Raw genomic sequence first — 20,534 nt, 5'->3', positions numbered from 1 at the left:
AAATTACTGTGGTATACCAGTGCTTTTCAAATTAGTTCCAATGTAGCTGCCTCAGATGATAATAGTTTATGTATTTGAGGTTCTGTGTATGAATTTATTTGGGAAAAGAAATTGGAGGGAATTTCTATTGCAAGGAGTAAATTTGAAAAATCACTGTCTATACCAAGTACAGTTAGGATGGCAATGTTATTATATCTTCATAAAATTCCTTCATTAGAAAATGTTTTCCACGAACTCACTAATATATTACAACAGTTGGATTATAAGGAACATTCTTGTGAAAAAAATCCATGTTTGGTATTGAATAATATAACTTGTTTACTTGCTTTTTGCTCTCACTCTTGCAACAAAGCCTTTAGCATGTAATGAAAATCTGATCTGACTTCTTAGCAGTGGATTTCTACTTTTTTCTTGGATAGCATTCCATATTCTCAAATCTGTAGGCTTTTCTGGTGCTTTATTCCATTTCTCTGTTTTATGTTGTCTTTCATGATGTGCAAAATTTATTCCTTTATCCCCATATCTCCCTGTTTGTTCTGACTTCTTTCATAGTGAAAATAAAAATTAATAGACAATGATGAATTGAATCTTTCAGAAGGCTAGATGATACTTAAAATTCTATTGTTGGAAAATTAATTTATAACCAGCTCATTGTTCTTGCTACTTTGTTTGATAATAGTGTAAAATTACTCTCCGTATTTCTTTGTAGATGTCACCAGTTTAATTTTGGGGGGGCCTTTTCCCCTTACTATTGCAGGTAGCTTTTTTATATGAGCCATTGCTATGGCGAGTGGTAATTTTATTTGTTTTAATAAAGTTAGTGTATTTAATCAATATTTTTCCCTCTTTTGAAGACTGTGAACCAGAAGAGCTGACTGACTGGTCTATGGATGAAAAATGTTCATTTTGTAACCTACAGAGAGAAGCAGTCAGTGTAAGTTTTAGTGCTATGAAATTATGTCTAAACTAATTGCACAATTGTAACACAATTTTTTAAACTTAATTTGTTCTGAGAATTTGTGACTTACAGTGAAATTTAAATACTTGATTTTGGTAATGAGAAGAATATTTTAAAGTCTCATGTTAGAAGTCTAACATTTAGCTTAACTTGCAGGTAAAAATTCCAACAACATTCTCATCTTTTTTGCTCATTTCACATTTCTTTCTTAAAGCTCTTTGACTCATAAAGTTCAGTTCAGATCTGTTTTGTATTTGGGTAGACACGGGTGAGCCTAGTTTGGTCTGAGACCACCCTGTAGTCTGATTTCTTAGGAATCAGTGGTTGGAGGATAATGTAGTACTACGTTTTAGCCTTTTACTTTCTCATGAAGTCTTTTGGATATCATAATTATCTCCTGTGAAATGGTTAATTATTAGTTTCTACTGTAAACGGGGCATAAACTAGACAAGCAGCATCTTCTTGCATGGTGGGAAGTCCTAATTCTTTATGTACTGTTGTGGAAAGGGCTGAGAAGAAATGGGAATTTGAGAACTTGCACCCATTTTGGTCAGATTAGTGGATAAACATATCTGCTTTGTTCTTAAAACTCTCATTACTGGCATGCTATATAGTGAGTTTATTTAACAATATATTTTATCTGCCCCCCACCCCCTTTTTGACAATAGTTTTGCTAAGGAATAAGGCTAGTTTGTCCCTCTATCAAAGATAAATTTCTTTTTTCCTGACTCCTTTCTCAAGTCTTATGTTCTGTATATAATTTGACATATTTAAAATATAAAAAAATAAACAGAGAATTTTTTTGCCATTTTAAATGGAGTCCCATGTTTAAATAAAAAGTGATTTTTTTATGTTGTTTTCTTCTAATTTTAGGATTGTATACCATCTCTTGATTCTTCACAGTCGACACCAACAGAGGAACTATCATCTCAGGGCCAGTCCAACACTGAAAAGATTGAATGCCAAGCAGAAAATTACCTAAATGCACTCTTTCGAAAGAAAGGTAATACTGATATACTTTGTCATTTAAAATTTGCAATAGACATCTAAAATGTTTGAATTTTTCTCTCACACAGGTTTTTAATATGTCAGTCTCTCCTCCATTCTTGATTATTTCCTTCTTTGTCCTTAGTTTTTCTTCATATTTTTAAGGACATTAGGATTTGCAATCACTGTAGAGCTGTCTTCTATTAGGCTTTCCTTTTCACCATTCTATTCTCAAATCTCTCCCTGACTTTATTTTCTTAATCTACTATAGGCAGAAGAAAATTTTATATGCTTCTGGTCTTCCTTATTTTGTTTCTGACTTCAAAAGTTCTTTTGTGTTCAATAAGTGATAGATATAATATATTGCAAAGCTGTTTTTAGAAATGTAACAGTTAAATCATTTATCAGCCAGGTTGGTAGTATATTTGCTGGCTTGAGATTTCAGTGTTTCTTTGATAGCTTGAATGTGCTTACTTGACATTACAATGTCAGTGTTGTTCTTTGCTTCCTGTCTATCTAAACATTAAATCCAAATGAGGACTGTTTTCACTTGTTTTCTTGCTTGATACACATGTATCAGACAGAAGTTATTTTTATATCTTAAGTTACTTGAGAAAAATACAGAAATATAGACCCTTCCATTTTTTGTTCTTGGCCATTTGCGCAGTAGTAAAGTGTCTTAATTTTTATCACATAGACCTTTGGAATAAGTCATGGTGCAGGGGGAATGAAGGGTGGTGGTGGGAGGATCACTGTACCTCCCAGCTTCCTGAGATTGGGGAAAACGTTACTGTATTTTCATCTAAGTATTGATAGTGCTTTTACTCCTCTTTTGAATTAGGTAACATCAGATATTTTCTGTTAAACAGATGACTTACAGGTTTTAATCTATAATGTTGAATATAGTCCTCACCTTTGAGAAAGGAAGCTTTTGTTTAGTCTTACTGTTACGAGTTCTTTTATGTGTTGAAATATGAAAATCCTCTGATGAGAAGAGCCATTAGTATATTAAAAGGCCTAAAGTTAAGAACTATATTTTTTTTTAAGTGCAGGGGACTGAAAATCTTTTCCTGTGTGTTACCAAAGTACTTAGTATTGAGAAATTGGCAGTATCTTTAAAAAACAAATTGTTTTCTTAAAATTTTCTTTATGAACCAATATAAAAATTATTTACATGATTTCTTTAAGAATTTTATATTAACTTAGAAAATTTTATTCTGTCTGTATATTTACATTTATAAGAATTATGTTATCAGACTTACATCACAAAGAGAGCTGGAGAAAATGTATGCATCTACACACATGCATGCAGTAAGTTTCACTCACCTTAGAACTTAGTCGCCTCCTCCTTTGAATAATTTGTGATGGTAGTAGGTATAAATTAATCAATAATAATGACTTTTAGTATTTGATAGTATGGAGTTAGCCTGTGCTCCATTGCCCTGTTAAGAGTAATCAGTAAAAACTTGGTACTATTTCAGCTGATTCAAGCATCTGGGTCTCCAAGAGGTCTCCTACCAATGGTTGGGTGAGTGTTCATGGATATTTAGTGACCTCTCCATTTGGGGATTTTTTTGGTTTTCTTCAAGATCTTTGAAGGATCACAGAGTTTTTAAATGAAAGATTCTTATTAGTAGTATTTTTGCTTTACTTCAGGTCTTCAGTATTTTTATCTTTGTTAATTTCTTTATTTGTAGTCCCTCATCACTTTCCAGATTTAATTAAACATAAGGACTTTTCTACTTGTTTACTTGGTTTTGTTTCTGTTGTTTGTTTTTAATTTCTTTGAATGAAATCATTTTCGAGATTTCCAATATGGTCTGACCAGGATGAGACTAGAAGATAATAACAGTATCTTTTAAATGGTTTTAACTCCTTTGTTTGTGTATTTGTTTATTTATTTAGTAAGTTCTTTTAAGTTTACTTTGAAATAAAAGGCAAAAAATGTGTTTTTAAAGATAGGAAATTCCGAGTATTCGGAAGCAAATAAAATACTAATAAAGCATCTTGTTAGTGAAGTTTTTATTTGATTCCTGAAAATTTCTCAAACTCGGTCATTTATAGGAATGCTGCATATTAATAACATTAGTATTACTGATACTTTAAATCTGTTGCTTAGTTTGAGGAGCATAAGCATGTGATCATCTTGCCAAAACATAGAGAAATCTTCTAATATACCAATTGTAGCTTGTTTATTATCTTTCTTAACTATAGTTTTATGGAAGTTGATGATGTAAGCTGCTGTTACTGAGAACTCACACTTAGGATAATTAAGATGGTTGATGTCATCAATTATGATTGAACACTAAGTCCGTTTTGTGACTTACCTCATTTAATCCCAAAACACTGTTAAGAGATAGGTACTCTTGTTATCACTTTAACAGACTGAGATAATGAAGCTCAGAGAAATTTTGTGTTGTGAACGTTTGAATCCTTGGAAGGAATTTTAAAAGGTCAAAGATTTTCTATGTGAGGAACACTTAGATTCTAAGTATTAAGTAGAAAATCATTCCTGTTCTCTACTACTTAGCAGCCTAGAATTAGGATTATTTTAATTGAGTTAGGCAGGCTAGAGAGGACCTATGAGACATACAGAGCATTCCATCTTTGCTTTATATGAACATGAACAGCTCTAGTGATTAGTTCCCTTATAGTATTTAATAATTGGAGAAAACTTATTACTTAATCTAAATACAGTTTGGACTATCCCTTATAATTAGAAGCCAGTCAAAAATACTCTTGTAGGGTTGAGTAAGTACAGTCAGGGGAGTGGATATTTTAGTGCAGAGATGAACTTTTAACTAATTTTGTATATTCTTTACTTTAGAAATGTTTCAAAATTGAGTTCCTTCTAGAGGTTAACCTAGACAATTGTCTAGAATGCTAGAGTAGAATGAAACCTCCATGATACTAGGGACTTCTCTTTTGTTAATTGCAGAATCCTCGGTATCTGGAATAGTACTTGTCACATCTTAGATCTTCAGTAAATATTTTTGCATGAATAAATGAGTACTAAGATAAACTGTCCATATATCTTCCAGTTTCTTTACATATTCAGTGGTATTAGTACTTATTTGTTTTATTTGAAGAAGAAAATTATTTAGCGTGTATGTATTGTTTATCTTTTCCTACTTTGTACTTAAGTTTATTACTGTGTATAGCCTGAATATCAGTCAGTTTATTTGTTTTGAAATGTGGGTAAACATAGGCATATAGATATAAAATGCCTTTTCTGAAGCTGTCCCCATAGGATATGAACTAAACTGTTTTGACTTTGGCTTCACATTCTCTGATTACCTGAAGCAGTGTAAATCACTGGCTTATGATTCAGGAAGATATCTCATCTTTTATTTTTCAGTTAAAGAAGGCTACTTGACTAAATTGGACAGATAGTATGCACGTTGTAGCTGAATGAATCATACTGCTAAGTGTATATAACAAAATGAAGCCTTCCTTCATCAAAATATAATGTTTTTCCTACTTTATCTTTTACCCCCCCCACACACACACATTGAGCATTCATGTAACTACTATTCTGGCCTTTTCTTTTCGAAGACCTTGATATATAGTTGAAAGCTGCTATTAACCAACCTTTCCCCCTTAAATTAATTGTTAGCTAGGTTTTATATAAAGTTTTTCATGGCTCTTTTGAACACAGATCCTTTTCCTTTTAAACTTTTAATTTTTAAGCTCTATAATACTGCATGAAATAAATATTAATACTGCTTATTAATTAATTGGATTATGACTGATACTAAAACATTTGACTTCTTAGAAACAGGAGTGTTAATCTTTTAGATTGCTTTTCTCTAAATGCAGGTATCCTAGAATGACTATGTAAATTTGACCTGATTCATTCAGGCCCTGAGCATTTCTTATACAAATGTGCCTTTGTGATAACACGTGGTCATACATTGACTTTTTCTTTATATGTGGGCTGCCTTTTTAGAACTCTTAGGGAACTGTATGTTAGTGTCGTAAAATAATCCACATACCATTATGAGCCACAATCCAGAGGTATCCTTGAAAAGATTTTTCTTATTTTGCCGTGTAGAGGATATGAATAAAATTCTAAGAACACACTTAAAATTATAACTGTATTTAAGATTTTAAGCATTTCTGTTAAAATCACCTTTCTGCCTGCAACACCATTCGTAGCAGGAATTAAAGGCCGACTATCAGGTCATTCATTCATCGTCACATGGATTCTTATCTCCTTTTGTCTTTTTTAATCTCTAATTTGACCCAGTCATTTACACCTTTACAAGCACCCAAATTTTCTCCACTGTGTTTTCTGGAACTTGTGGTTTTTCATCAGCAATCCCCTATATCCTCAGTCTTTTCTCTTAATGTTCCCTTTACTTTACTGCTTTAAGTGAAACCTATATATTCATAAAAGATGCTTTTGTAGACCTTTCCCTTGCTGGATGTTTTTAATTCCTTGCTTTATGTAATATGGGGGTGATAAAATTAACAAGCAACTTCTGAGATCTTTATAGCTGCTTTCCAATCATTTATTTGCCATCCTTACTCCAAACCCTGAGCTTGTTTGGAATATCTAAATATTCCATCCATATTATCATGTTGCACACCTCTACCAGCCTTTTCACTTTCTTCCTCCCATCTTAGTTCTTGGTGACTTCAAGTTCTATGTAACTGTTAACGTTCTACATTCTGGCCTCTCAGTTACTTGACCTCTTCATTTCCAATGATCTTTTCCTCCATTCCACTCCAACCACCTTTCCCATCATCATCCCTAGACGTTTGCCACCTCACAAAAATAATTTCAACCATCCCTATTTCTACTACCATTTTATTTCAGTAGTCATCCCAGTATTTTTTTTAACCTCCTTGCAACCCCCAATCTATTGACCATACCACTTCTCACTGTTACTGTCTTACGACTTCACGTCTCTCCTTACTCAGTTTAGATACTGTGCTCAATCGCTGTAATCATCTTTCTGTAAAATTTTAACTCCCTTGCTTCTCTTTTCCTTTGTCATATTTGCTTGTCAGAACCTTATCTATGTTTTAACCCTATTCTCAATATCTTACACACTTACCCTGGAACAGCTGAACTTGACTAAAGTAAAACACCCTATTCTGACTTTCTAAGTCTCACCTAGTCCCTTTCCTCTGTTACAGGTGGTGGTTTTATATCCTTCTCAAAAGTTCACAACTAAAAATTGTGCTTCCTTTTTGTAGCACAATCACCTTCTAACATATTATATAATTTACTTATTTTTATTGTTCATTGTCTTATTCCCTTTACTAGAATATAAGCACTATGAAGAATTAGATTTTTGTATTTTTGCCTGCTGAGATATCTCAAGCATCTGACAGGTAGTAGATAACTATTTTCTGTACTTTTACTGTCTTCACTTCTCAACTCCCCTTTTCTTTTCAACCCATCCCAATTAGACTTTCTTTTCTACTACTCCATTGAAATTGTTTTAACAGTTTCATTGGTAATTCCATCTTGTACTATTCAGAGGAAAGTTATTAGTTCTCACCTTATTCAGCTTTTCAGCATCAATTGATAGGGATGAGCACTTCCTTAATCCTGGTTTCTAGGAAACTATATTCTTTTAATGTTTCCCTTGTCTTGCAGATTACTTCTTTCACATGCTCCTTGCTGCTTTTTGTCTTTTTTACCTTTAAATATTGAAGAGCCTAGGAGTTAGTCCTCAGTTGTCTTTTCTTCTCAATATGCCTTCTCTTACTTGATGGCATCATTTCATCCAGTGGGTTTAATTACGATGTATGTGTTGATGACACCTGAATATTATAGGATTATATCTAATCCTAATCTTTTCTCTAGCTTTACTCTCTTATATCTGTCCACTTGGTATTCTTCAGTAGAATATTCAGTAGGCATCTCAGAATGACCTATCTAAAACAGAACACTTGACTTTACTCTCCCCAAACCTTCCCCTGCCCCAGCCTTTCCTATCTTAGTAAAAAGTATCACCCTTGATCCCAGTTGGTCAGTCCGCAAGCTAGGAGCTTTTCTTGATTCCTCAGTATCCTGTATACCCACATTCAACCTATCATCAACTCCCTTTGGTTCTACCTTCAGACCATTTCCATAGCTGCCATCCTAATCCAAGGCACTTGATCTCTGGCATATACTACTTAAAAAGCCTCCTAACTGGTGTCTCTTCTTCTACTTTTCTCTTCCCTACCAATTCATTTTTTCTACACAGAAGGCAAAATGATATTTCTGAAGCCTAAACCAGGACATTATTCCTCTGCCCAAAAGCTTCCAATGGCTTTGCATGTCACTGAGAGTAAAATCTATCAAAAATTCAACCTACATGGCCTACTTCTGCCTCCTCTTTAGCCACATCTCTTATTGTTTATTCTTTTGCAGACTCTGGCTTTTAGCTTTTCCTCAAATGTGCTAACCTTATTCCCACCTTAGGGTCTTCCTACTTGCTGTTCCTGTTACCTCTGTCTGGAATCCTTGTTTGCACCTGAGCATTGCCCTCCTTCATATTATCAAACATTACCCTGGCCTGACCACTCATTGCCCCAACCACCCCATTTATGATAATTCTTTCAGTCAGTCTCTTTCCCATCATTCTCCTTCTCATTTGTCTGTTTCCCTGACTCCTCTTTTAATATCTGTTTGTTATCTGCCACTTCTAGAATATAAGAACAGTAAGACAGGGATTTTGTCTATATCTCCTCAGCACCTAGAATTATACCCGGTACAGTTAAAACTCAATAACTTAATTGAGTGTCTGTAGAAGAGAAGTATTTTAAAGATCAACAGTAATGCTTTAAAATCATGATTGTCTATCCAGTTTTTTAAAAATGTTGCTTATAGCTGTAGTATGCTAGATCTTTTAGCAAAGTCTTTAATGAGTCCTTGCATGTGATAAGAAAGTTCCAGTATTCTAAGATGTTCTAGGAATCAGCCCAAATAATGAAAATATAAGTGATTCTAAATTCCTTTCAGAAATGTTTAGTCATTGAATTATTCTTTCAATGGTTATACACAACTCATAACATTTTGAGGACATAATTTAAATTTTGGGGAAGCAGTGGTTCTTTCATTTATCTTTATATAATTCTTTAGAAGTTTGTCTAAATTATTTCTTTGCATATTCTAATTCAGTTGAGAAAGTGTAGTCTGTTAGGTGAGAGGGAAGACCTAATTCTCAGAAGAGATATAATTCTATTTGGGGCCCTATTTTTTGAATTACCATCTGTCCCTGGGTAGTATTTCTCCCCTGTGCTCTGTCTCTAATACTGCAGATAGTGAAATTAGCCTGTATGTGAATAAATGTAGTAATCTATATATGCTGTTCAAAATAATGAGTACTGAATTGGAAAAAGCACTTTTTTGTGGAAGTAATAGACAGTTACTACGTGCTATTTAACTGTTTCGTATTAATCATTTAAAAACCTTTTTAGAATATTTTTCTGATTTTCTTGAGTAACTCATGAATTCACCAGCGGTGTCATCACCTGTGTGTTCTTTTATAAAATCCTGCTAATTTACTTCTTTCTTTCCCTGAGTATGACTTTCCCCAGAGCAAGACTAGCATGTTGGCCTTTATAAAACATATTTCTCGTCCATGGTTAGAGAAGTTAATTCATTCAACAAAGTTCCACTAAGTTTCCTTCTATATGCCAGGTACCATACTAGTGGGAAAAAGGCAGAAAACATCCCTGTCTTCTGTGTGCTAGTGAGGGGAAGCAGACAGTAAACAAGTAAATTCTGTTTGTGGTTGAATGTGAATGCATGCACGCACACACACACACACACACACACACACACCTTACACACATGCTGGATATAAATATATATGTAGGTGTTGTGGAGGCAAAGCAGGGAAAGGAGCTTAGGGAATGCCAGGGTAGAGGTGGGAATTGCAGTCTTATAAAGAGTAGTCAAATAACATTTGAGCAAACGCTAAAAAGAAAAAAAATAGGGTATCAAACTCAAACTACAGAAAACCTGGGGGAAATACATTTCAGGAGTTAAAGCTAATATCAGCTTTGAAAAATTATAGATCAGGCATGTAGGAGGTGATCGCCACTCCCATTCCTCAGTTTTACAGATTATTTTCCTTTTAAGACCAAGCTAAAATTATAGCATTTAAAAGCAGATAGGGGATTTGGAGATTATTTAACTCTGTTCCTTTACTTACATACAAAGAAGTAACAGTTAAATAACTTGACCAAGCAACATGTACTATAATGTAAACAACTGATTAAATAATGTAAGATAGTTAATGATTATTAATAGTACTTAGTAAAATAATCAAAAAAGCATTTTTAAAATGTTTAATTAATGGATTAAAGAGTTGCCTGCATGAAGTTTGATGGTAATAAAAGAGATGGAGGCTTAGTTCCTGTTGCTGTTTGGTGATAAGTAGTATTAAGTCAGAGTGAGCTGGTGAAGTATTGAACAGGTGAATTAAATGCCTAAGGTTCATCCATGTCTGAATCCATGGAACTAGCTTATCTGAACCATCAGCTGAAGCCACAGAAAAGGCACTGGGATTTTTTTAAAAACTTCTTTTAAAAATGGATGAACTATTTAAGTTCCCGTCACTTGTAGTTTTTCAGCTCCTGGTCACCCTTTAATGTGTGGAGTCTTCTCATATCGTGATCAGACTCACTTGTATGAACAAACATTTTATCTGCATGATCTAACATTTTTTTAAAGTTTTGGTGTCAAGTATTTGTGACTCCTTTATCTTTGCCTGACAGACGATGAGCATCAAGTTGAAAGATTTTCTAATCATAAACTCTTCACTATGTGATGTTAACAGTTAACATTTCCATGGTCCACTTCATTAAACCCAGCCTCCTTAGCAAGATGTAAGACTTTTTGCTTTACAGTCAACATTTCTTTTAACTCCTTGAAGTTAACAGAAGAATATGCTAGGTTTGTTCATACTCCATTCATTGTTTATTGTGATACTGTTTCCCAAGCCTGATTGACTGAGAGTATCTTTTTATCAAAACACTTTCATAAGTCCTACTTCTAGAAGTGTCAAATGCATCAGCATCCCACAGCAGATATTTCATGCCAAGTGTGAAAAAGAAAAATCTGTGTCACGTGGGTATCTGTCCACTGTTCTACTTTGTCAGAATACCTGTGGCGTCCCTTGGTCCCCCAATAGGGGCCATGAGATGGGAGATTAAGCAAATTTACTGTTTTTTAAATAGCTCTCAGTTTCTACACACCTCCTGTACTTTAAAGCATCTCTGCAAAATAGAGCATGATTCTCATGTTAAAAAACGTGTGTTTCATAATACATAATAATGTATGAGACTGCAGACCATAAGTATACACTGTACTGGTGGGCTATTGAAGAGATTTTTAAGGATAATTTTGATTCTGTGAAATGATTTCTACCTTCTTTGTCCGTTTTAAGTATTATTCCATCATATCCCTCTAAGAGTATTGATTTTAGTAGATTTTGAACTCCTTGGAGGCAAAGACTATCTTAATAATTTTTATCTTTCCAATTCCTTATAAACATTTCTTAGTTTTTTGAATAGAGTTTTGGTCAAAGACATAAATCAAAATCATAGAAGATACTCTTCAACATGTAATATATATTTGCTGCTCAATTTATGTATAATTATGCATTTTAGGGTTAAAGTGAGAACACTGCCTACATGTATGTGTGGTGGAATAACATGGCTCAGCTGCTGAACAGATTTTAAGGTACCATACAGCAGTGTGGTTCAGGGGTGTTGGCAAGGGGCCAAGCAGACACAGGCGAAGCCTGCTCAAAAGACAAGACAAAAGCAGATTCCTGCTTTCAGTTGCTATATATTCAGGTGTCTTAAAATTTTGCTCTATGAAATATTATGTTTCTAAGATGAGGGGGTTTTTTTGTTTGTTTTTTTATGAGAACTGATGTTTATATGTTTCATTCAGTCCTCCTACTGCAAATTGTGTGTGTTTGTTAGATGCTGTGAAAATAAGGGTTTGTGTTTTTTTAAAACTTCTTGGAAAGCCTACGTTTCTTAGAGGTCTGCTTTTCTCTGATTTTTATCTTTTAAAATTTTGTTGCTAAGTTTCAATTTCTTCATGTTATTTAAAATTTTTTTAATTAAACCACAATATTTGTTAGTTTGTATGCTTTTAAAACAGTGGTTATGTCTTATTATATACCTAAAAACAGCAGGTTGTTAGATGACTTCAGAGTAAAAACTACTATGACTATTCTTTTGCTTAGTTTCTTTTTAAGATGTACTTTTAAAGCATACATATAGAAAGTTTTCATTGTCATTGTAAATAATACGTCTAAAAACTCTAATCCAGAATTTTTAAAAGTACGTTTCCTCTTGGTATTTTAGCTGTAAGACTTTAAACCTGATTGTAGTCTGCCTGCAAACTTAAGACAGCCCAATATACTGAATTGGGTGGTATTAGAATCTCAAGATCAGGACCTTTTGAGGAAAGAAAGAAAACTTAATGGCCAAGAACATTAGCTAAAGACTGAAATAGTTCATGTGTCCTGAACTGAAATAATAAGGGAGAGGGAGAGGTATTTTACTAGTCAGCTGTTTTGTTTTGTTTTTTCCAGACAATTTTCTTCATATACTGTGGTTTTGTGGATGATAAACTATAGTGTAAAAAACACCTGAGTTATAAGCCAGCCACTGAATCAATCTGCTACCTCAACTTTTTAATAAAAGGTTGAAGTTCTGTCTTGCCATAATTTTGAGTCTGTATTTTCAGTTTCTTAATCTCACATAAAGATCTTTTTTTAGTGCAATTTTTGTAGAAATAGCACTTTGTTAAATATGCTCTAACACATGAACTCTCCTCTCTGTCATTTAATATGATATAGTTATAATTCTCTTTTGAATAATTACTTATTCTCTCTGGCACTTTGGAACCTCAGTGGCTGATTAATTCATTCTGAATTTCTCTTACAAAGATATAAGGAGTCTAGGATTCTAGCAGAGGATTTGATCAAATACTGTACTTGTGAAATGTGATCAATTAGTTTTATAAATTACCATCTCACCATTTTAAATTTACATGTAATTATGAACTGTCAGGTACAGTTTACTATTTGCTGTTGGCTAGTTGTCCATTATATTCACAGCCTGCTCAGACTGTTCTATTGATTGGAACTCATTGATTTGTTATTACCAAGTAGCGATCACCCCCTACCTTTCTCCATATGGATATATATTTGTATGTGTGTGTGTTTTCCCCCTTAAAGTGTTTTGAGTGAAGTCTTCTAAAACGTTTCTATCTTCAGTAGAAAGGGCAAAGCATAAGTTTTACCATGAAACATATATGGATTCAAATCTTGCCCTACCATACATTAGTTATATAGTTCTGATAAACTACTTACCCTTTTATGTGACTTAGTTTTCTCATATGCGCAAGAGGCATAATAATTGTGGATGCTTATTTATACTCTGTTGTCTACCCTCACCCACCAAAAAATTAGTTTTATTAAAACAAAAGGTACTAGTTTAGATTTTAGTTTGATAGGTATGCTGTGTGTTCAGTAGTAGCTTCTGGTGGAAAAAAGAATATGGGCTATGGAGTCAAACCTAGATGGGTTGCTTGCTGTTTTGTTTGTTTGTTTTTTAATTAAGAAGCTGTGATATTGGGCAAGATACTTAACTTGGTGATATTATTGTGAAGATTAATATAATGTAAATGAAACATGCAGCTTAGTGCCATATGTATACTAGGCATTCAGTGAAGAGTAGCCCTATGGTGGATTACACTAATTTTTTTTTTGCTTTTGAGTGTACGAGAAATCTAGGCACCAGCATGTAAATGACTCGCTCTACTCATAGTATGGCATAGTAGTTAAGAGGTCACATTTTGGATTAGACCTGGGTTCTAGTCCTGGTTCTACTACTTACTCAGCCTTGCATGACCTTAGGCAAATTTTTTAACCTCCTTAAGACTAGTTTCCATTTCTATATAATGGGAATAATTGTGGCATTTTTAAGAGGATTATTGTGATGATTAGAAGAGATAATGCATCCAAACTGACCAAATTGTATACATTATTTGTGTGCAGTTTTTCTTGTGTACCAGTTATACCTCAATAAAGTTGGGGAGGGGTGGGAAGAAGAGATAATGTAAGGACTCAGTAATCTAAAACTGCTGCTACTGTTATTTATTATCATTATCATCAGTTACTTGGAATCACAGTAAATCAAAAAAGGAAGATCACATAGGGTTTAGTTCTCAAATTAAGTCTTGTAATCATTAAGAAGATTGTCCTTAGGAGCCCATGAATTAATAACTAACATCAGGATGTAAGGCATCATACAGTCTCAAAAGTGAGTAGTAATACTTCAGAACTGTCAGCAGTAAATATATCAATAGTACTCTTCGGGTACTTTGGGGGAGTGGAATTGTCAGGTAAACAGAATACAAATTATAACGTTCTTTGTGTTTATTTTATACAAATGAAAAGTCACTTTTTTGCTTTGGTTTCTTAGTTGATAAAATGGGAGAATTTTTGCTAAAGTGTGTTGATATATTGTTAGTCTATGTAGCATTAAGGAAGTGAAACAAAGGTAAAGGAATATTTGAAAAAAATTATTGTACAGGCATATACACCAGTCAGCCTTCAATAATCATGTGAGACACTTTGAGGTAAAATTTCAGCATGGATAGTTTGAAAAGTTAGCTAATCCTGCTAGCCATTTTTCATATTCCCTTCATGTTCTGATTAATCAGAGAACCGAAGCTAATTTTAAAATATTAACTAAGAGTGAAAATCTTGTATGAATATATTTGTGTAATGAAAGGACACATTTTCTAAAGCAAAATATAGATTATTTGGGAACTATTTATTATTTTAGATTACCTTTTGCTTCTTTAGGTATGGGTAATGAAGAGTATACATTATAGTAACTAGAAATGTTAAAATACTTTTATATGTATTTAAGAAAATTTATTTTTTATTTAAGCCAGCAACATGTTAAAGTGACCTGCCTTAGGGTTGCTTCTGTCTTAAATACACTAAGTTAGGCTAGCAGTGTTTCTAATGAGCAACTGGAACCATGATACTAGCCAAATATTCTAGTGAGTCTGATCATATGCTCTAATATTCTGGTATTATTTGAACTCCAAAGCCTTTTGGGTATGTTATGGCCTAGTGGATCCTGATTTACTTTGCACATATTTCATTTTTCAACTTAAAATACTCTAGAGTTCTACAAAACCATCTGTGAGCTCATGTTAGATGATGGCAATTTTTTTCATGGGAGTCTTTATCCATTTTTGTTTTTCTAAAAAGCACGCTTATTGTTCTGGCAGTACTGGTTGATGTTGTTGAGGTTTGTTTGTAAAAGAAGCACTCACTTTTTGGTGGAGTAATGGTCACTGCCTACCTAGATTAGGGTATGTTTATGTACCTTTGGCATTGTCGTTTGTTGGAGTTATTGGAGTTCCAGAGTTGCAGGCCTTACATGTGTCTAGAAGGTTATAGAGATAAAACTATGGATAATATTGACAAGTCTGTGATTCTTCCTGTTACATGCACTTCTTTGACTTAATCCTTGTTAACCCTGGAAATGTTTTAGACTATTAATAGAGAACATTCCTTCATTGTTGTTGAATATTTTGTTAGACCAAAAAAAAGAAAAAACAATTACCATCATGGAGCCAGTGCTGTAAAATGGTGCTGTCCAAAATCACGTGTTCATGTAGTCAGGAATTAAGTAAGGTGATCCACTGGAGTGCAGGAATTCTATTTACATTGATGTACATCCTTGATAAAATAAGACTTCTCCAATAAAGGGAACCAAGGCTCCTTGGAGAAGTGGTTGCTTCCATGGCTGGGGCTGGGAAAGTATAAAATGAATTTGGAGCACTTTGTGGTGCCAGAAAGTAAGGAAGTCTCAAAAAAAGGTAGATTGGTAGGATGCAGGTGCCAACCTGAAAGAACTGCTGATGGCCAAAGCTGGAACAATATGAGCAAAAAAATAAATAAGATAACCCATAGAATAAAATCAATATCCACTTTTTCATATTGATGTAAATAAATAACTAAGGAAGAAGGGACAGCTCTATCTCAGAGAAGAATTCCAATTTTAAAATGTAGAAGGAATGCAGGAAATGAAAATCACCCTTAGAACACCACAGTCACAATTATTATATCCAGCAATGAGTGCTTAAATCAGTGGGCAAAAGTTTGATGAGAATCCGAGTATGTGCATATTCTAAAAGTATCTTCCCCAGTATATTAATTACAGAGGAGAAAGAGTAGCTCTGCAGTCGAGAAACCGAGCAGACACCAACTTAAGCAAGTCATCCAGGGTAGCATCACCAGTAGTAACAAATATCCAGTCTTACTGGTACACTGATATGGTGCACTGAGAAATGCACATCACTTCTGTAGTATTCTCGCCAAAAATGTGTAACTTTGAACTAATCATGAGAAAGCATCAGATATACTGAGGAACATTCTCCCAAATAACTGTCTGTTACTCATCCAAAATGTCTAATATCATGAAAGGAAAGACTGAGGAACTTTCACTGATTAGAGGAGACTAAGGAGAAACATGACAATTAAATGCAATGTGAGGGCTTCCCCGGTGGCGCAGTGGTTGAGAGTCCGCCTGCCGATGCAGGGGACGCGAGTTCGTGCCCCAGTCCGGGAAGATCCCACATGCCGCGGAGCGGCTGGGCCCGTGAGCCATGGCCACTGAGCCTGCGCATCCGGAGCCTGTGCTCCGCAACGGGAGAGGCCACAACACTGAGAGGCCCGCGTACCGCAAAAAAACAAAACAAAACAAAACAAAACAAAAAAAAAAAAAAAATGCAATGTGAGATCCTGGATTGGATTTTAGAACAGAAAAAGGAGGACATTAGTGGGAAAACTGATAAATTCCAAATAAAATCTACAGTTTAGTTAATAGTATTGTACTGATGTTAATTTCTGGGTTTTGATAATTGGTTATATGGGAAGTTAACATTAAGAAAAAACTGGGAAAAGAATATACAGGAAATCTTTGTACTGCTTTTGAAATTTTTCTGTAGTCTAAAATTACTTTAAAATTTAAAATATTTTTTAAAACATAAAAATAAATAAATTAACCGTTACTAATCTTTGACAGATTGACTAACAGTGGCACCCTTACTTGGGCTTTATATCAGAAGTCCCTTGTCATATAAAGGAGACCTAGTGTTTTGGGAGAAGAGTGAGAGTTGAGTCCCTCGGACAAGGAGGGATTGATAATGGAGCCCTTATTCTTTGGTTTGCATTCTGCGTATTGTGATATATTATAGTTTATATGGCCAGTTAAATGGATATACTTATTCTACTATGTAGTTTTATCTGAATTAAGTCTGAAAAACAGATAATACAAATGAAATAGATAATAAAAATAGATACAATAGATAAAATAAAAATAGATAATAAAAATGAAAAATACACATATTTTTAACCTGCATTCTCAGTTTTGTTAGTTGATGAGTGAATATCCAACAGAATTTGAAGAACTCTGCTCTAAAGGCATACTTTAGAGACTGATTCTTCCAAAGTCCAAAATTGATGAGCTGACTTAGAAAGAACATTTAATTGCTAAAAAGCCTAACAAGGAAAGTTGTAGTCACAGGGGAGTTGGACTTTGGCTTTAACAAGGCTAGGGGATTCACAAATACCATGGTCAGATCATGGCTTTAAAGAGTCAAAAAAACAGGAGAAGCAGGAAGGGTAAGGAGGGGCAAAAGGATTAAATAGCTGCATTAAGCTGTGGTAGACCATGACTTTTAGTAAAGCCTCAGGTAGGCTTTAAGAAATGAAACTTGGAAGTGTAACTGGGGTGCAGCTATCCCTTAGCTCCCCCCCCCCAAAAAAAACCCCCTAAAATGTTATAAAAGGCAGAGATCCTATGGTTATGTGTTCTCCATGTTCCTCTTGTCTGGCAGATTCCTCATTTTACATGGGCAGTTGAGACAGTCAAATCTGTGGAATAAAAAGGAGCTTCAGGAAGTCCATGTCCACTCATTTGATCCTTGATTTTATATTTATCCTTTGCAGTGCATGTTCAGTAGTGACATAGTAAACCAAAGTGAAAGCAACATAAGCAGTGTCTAAATCTGCATTCTTTTCTGCCTTTGAACCAACTAGCTCATAAGACTTCCAGAAAAAAAAAAATCATTTTTTTGTAATAATTCCTTTCAGTGACTGTTCAGAAACCTTTTGTGCAAAGTGTGAGAGAGTAAAGGGATGTCTTCTCATTCTTATTTTTCTATGCCCTGTAAAAAAAAAAATTAAGAAAACCAAAACCGAAACCAAAAAAGGTTAACTCATTGCTCAGCTGTTAATGCTGCCCTTTATTCCCTTTGAAGTGTGAAGCATCGTTTATTTATGAAATTTATTGTTACCTTGTTGTGGTACCATTGTAGATCCCTGAATAGGTAAATGAGTAAGATACAGTGCTTAGTCTCAAGGAGGACACTGGCATGTTAATAATAGGATACAGTAGAGATAGAATAGAGAGAGTAGTTCATGTGCTCTTGATTCTCTTGTGGACTTAAACCTCGTGTACCCTACTCAGGAATGTTGAAATTGAAGACCAAATAAGCCTCAAGATACTCCTCCAAGAAATATACAATCTTTACATTTTATCCTCCCATACTGGATTGCTAACTCATAGAGAGCAGAAACTGTGTATTTTCCCTCAGTGTCTCTTTTATTACCCTGAGCAAGTATCATAGTTATTTTAGAGTCTTGGTAAATGATTTTTAATAACTTTAGTTATAACAATGAAGGGAGATCTTTAGTTAAAAGATAGCTCTGTGCCTCTGTAGCTATCCTGTTATTTTCTAGATAAAAAAATTTTAATGCTTGTTATTAGTAATTTATTTGCATTTTGTTTAGAGACTCATTCCATTTAAAATTAAAAGTAAGAAAGTAAGAAAGCAACACTTGGGAGGAGCTTTTATGGCTCATATTCAGTAGGCAAGACAGAGCAATAGTATTAGCCTTGCGAGTTGAATATTAAGCCCTCATTCCTCAGTTTACCTTTCTGCCTGTTACTGAAGATATTCTCCATGATCTTGATCCTACTGTAGTCCTTATCAAACTTAACTCATTTACAATAGAATTTTTACAGCCTTATTTGGGCTTTGCTATATTGTTAAATTAAAGTATTAGATTTTCTTTGGTAGGGAGTCTGGTTTTTAACACCTTTATTTTGTTTTCTGTTTGTTCTCAGGAATGCCCCAGCTTTAGCAGACCTAAAAGCTTCTCTGGAGATGTTCGTATCTCTCTGAGTGCCACATTGGTTATAGTGGGTAGTATATCTACAAGTGGATATGTTCTACAAACACTGTGGCACACTCAGCCATAATTCCCCTGTAATAATAGCCTCTGGACTGTAACTTCTAAGCTCTGTTGATGGTGACTTTGATAGGAATAAGGCATTGTCTAAACAACTACTTTGTTGGGTCAGAGATTGATAGTACTTAATAGCAAGTGCCATAGCTGCTGAGGAGGCAGAAAAAAAGATAGTTTGTCATGGGAGATGACTCAGCATTCCAAATAATTTCTAGTCAGATTTTCACTACAACACAGACTATTGTGTAGAGAGACATAAGCATTGAGATAATGTATCTAGTGTAACTTGCCTGACTGCGTCTCTCTAAGAGGAAAATGGTTTACCCCTCCTGTTCAGTATAATGAATTGTTTTGTATCTCTAGGGTAGCAGTTAGGCCAACTGAAGGACTTGTGCCATCACTATTCATCTGTTCTGACCCTGGCTTGCATGGCAGAGTGTATCAGTAGATCGTATAAGAAGCAGAGGCTGGATGAAGCAGGTTGGGAGTGGAATGTATGAGACATAGAATGATCATTGTATTGGCAGTCTATGGTTATAGTGGTTATCAAGTGATTCCTAATGGGGATACATTTTTAAAAATTAGTTTAAATACAGTTGTGATTTCTTTTCTTTCTCTGAAAATATTCAGAAACCTCTGAATCTTTTCCACCTTACTTTGCTTAACATGCTGTTCTCTGGCCTTTGTATCTTGTTCTACTTGACAATTGTAAGAAATGAAGCAGGGGATATAGTATTTTATCATTGCAGTTTAAAATTAACATATGCTATTTTGCTGCTGTAGTTTCCATGATACTGTTTTATCAAGTTTTTATGTCTCTTTAATTTTACTTTCTAGTTCAAGTGTTCTTAACCAGGGATATTCCCCAAAAAGTTCATGGACAGGATTTCATGGGTTCATGAACTTGAATGGGGGGAAAAAATGACATCTTTATTTTCACTAACCCCTAGCTGAAGTTTAACATTTCCTTCAAATATAAATGCTGATAACAAACAACAGTAGTATTAATAATACCTGTTCTAGCAATAAAAATCATAGATATTTTCATATCACACATGATTATTGTTTATATTCTCACTACTTTGAAATTATAGTAGATATTAGACTTACTACTAGATCTTATATTATGCATTATAATGTATGCATTAAGAAAAAGTAATATATTACTATATCTCAACTTAAAATTTTTTAACTTGTTTTTTAAATGATTACTACATAATCTTATATTATGCATTATAATATATGCATTAAGAAAAGGTAATATATTACTGTATCTC

General features: G+C 34.2%; 1 protein-coding gene across 12 annotated transcripts in view; it reads left to right on the top strand.

Moving 5' to 3' along the window:
• Nucleotides 1-20,534, top strand: part of LCORL (ligand dependent nuclear receptor corepressor like) — a 162,481-nt gene that overhangs the window by 55,545 nt on the left and 86,402 nt on the right. For 10 of the 12 annotated variants that reach the window (XM_032631889.1, XM_032631890.1, XM_032631881.1 and 7 more), the window contains 2 exons: nucleotides 855-934; nucleotides 1,832-1,961. In XM_032631889.1, coding sequence (XP_032487780.1) covers nucleotides 855-934; nucleotides 1,832-1,961 — 210 coding nt within the window. Of the gene's footprint in view, nucleotides 1-854; nucleotides 935-1,831; nucleotides 1,962-3,426; nucleotides 3,474-20,534 lie in introns of all 12 variants that reach the window. The other 2 variants (XM_032631888.1, XM_032631892.1) reach the window with 1 other exon arrangement.

The sequence above is a fragment of the Phocoena sinus genome, chromosome 5 (genome assembly GCF_008692025.1).
Source record: "Phocoena sinus isolate mPhoSin1 chromosome 5, mPhoSin1.pri, whole genome shotgun sequence".
Lineage (NCBI taxonomy): Eukaryota > Metazoa > Chordata > Mammalia > Artiodactyla > Phocoenidae > Phocoena > Phocoena sinus.
Note: the sequence above shows the minus strand (reverse complement) of the source record. Positions and strands in the feature narration are given on the sequence as shown.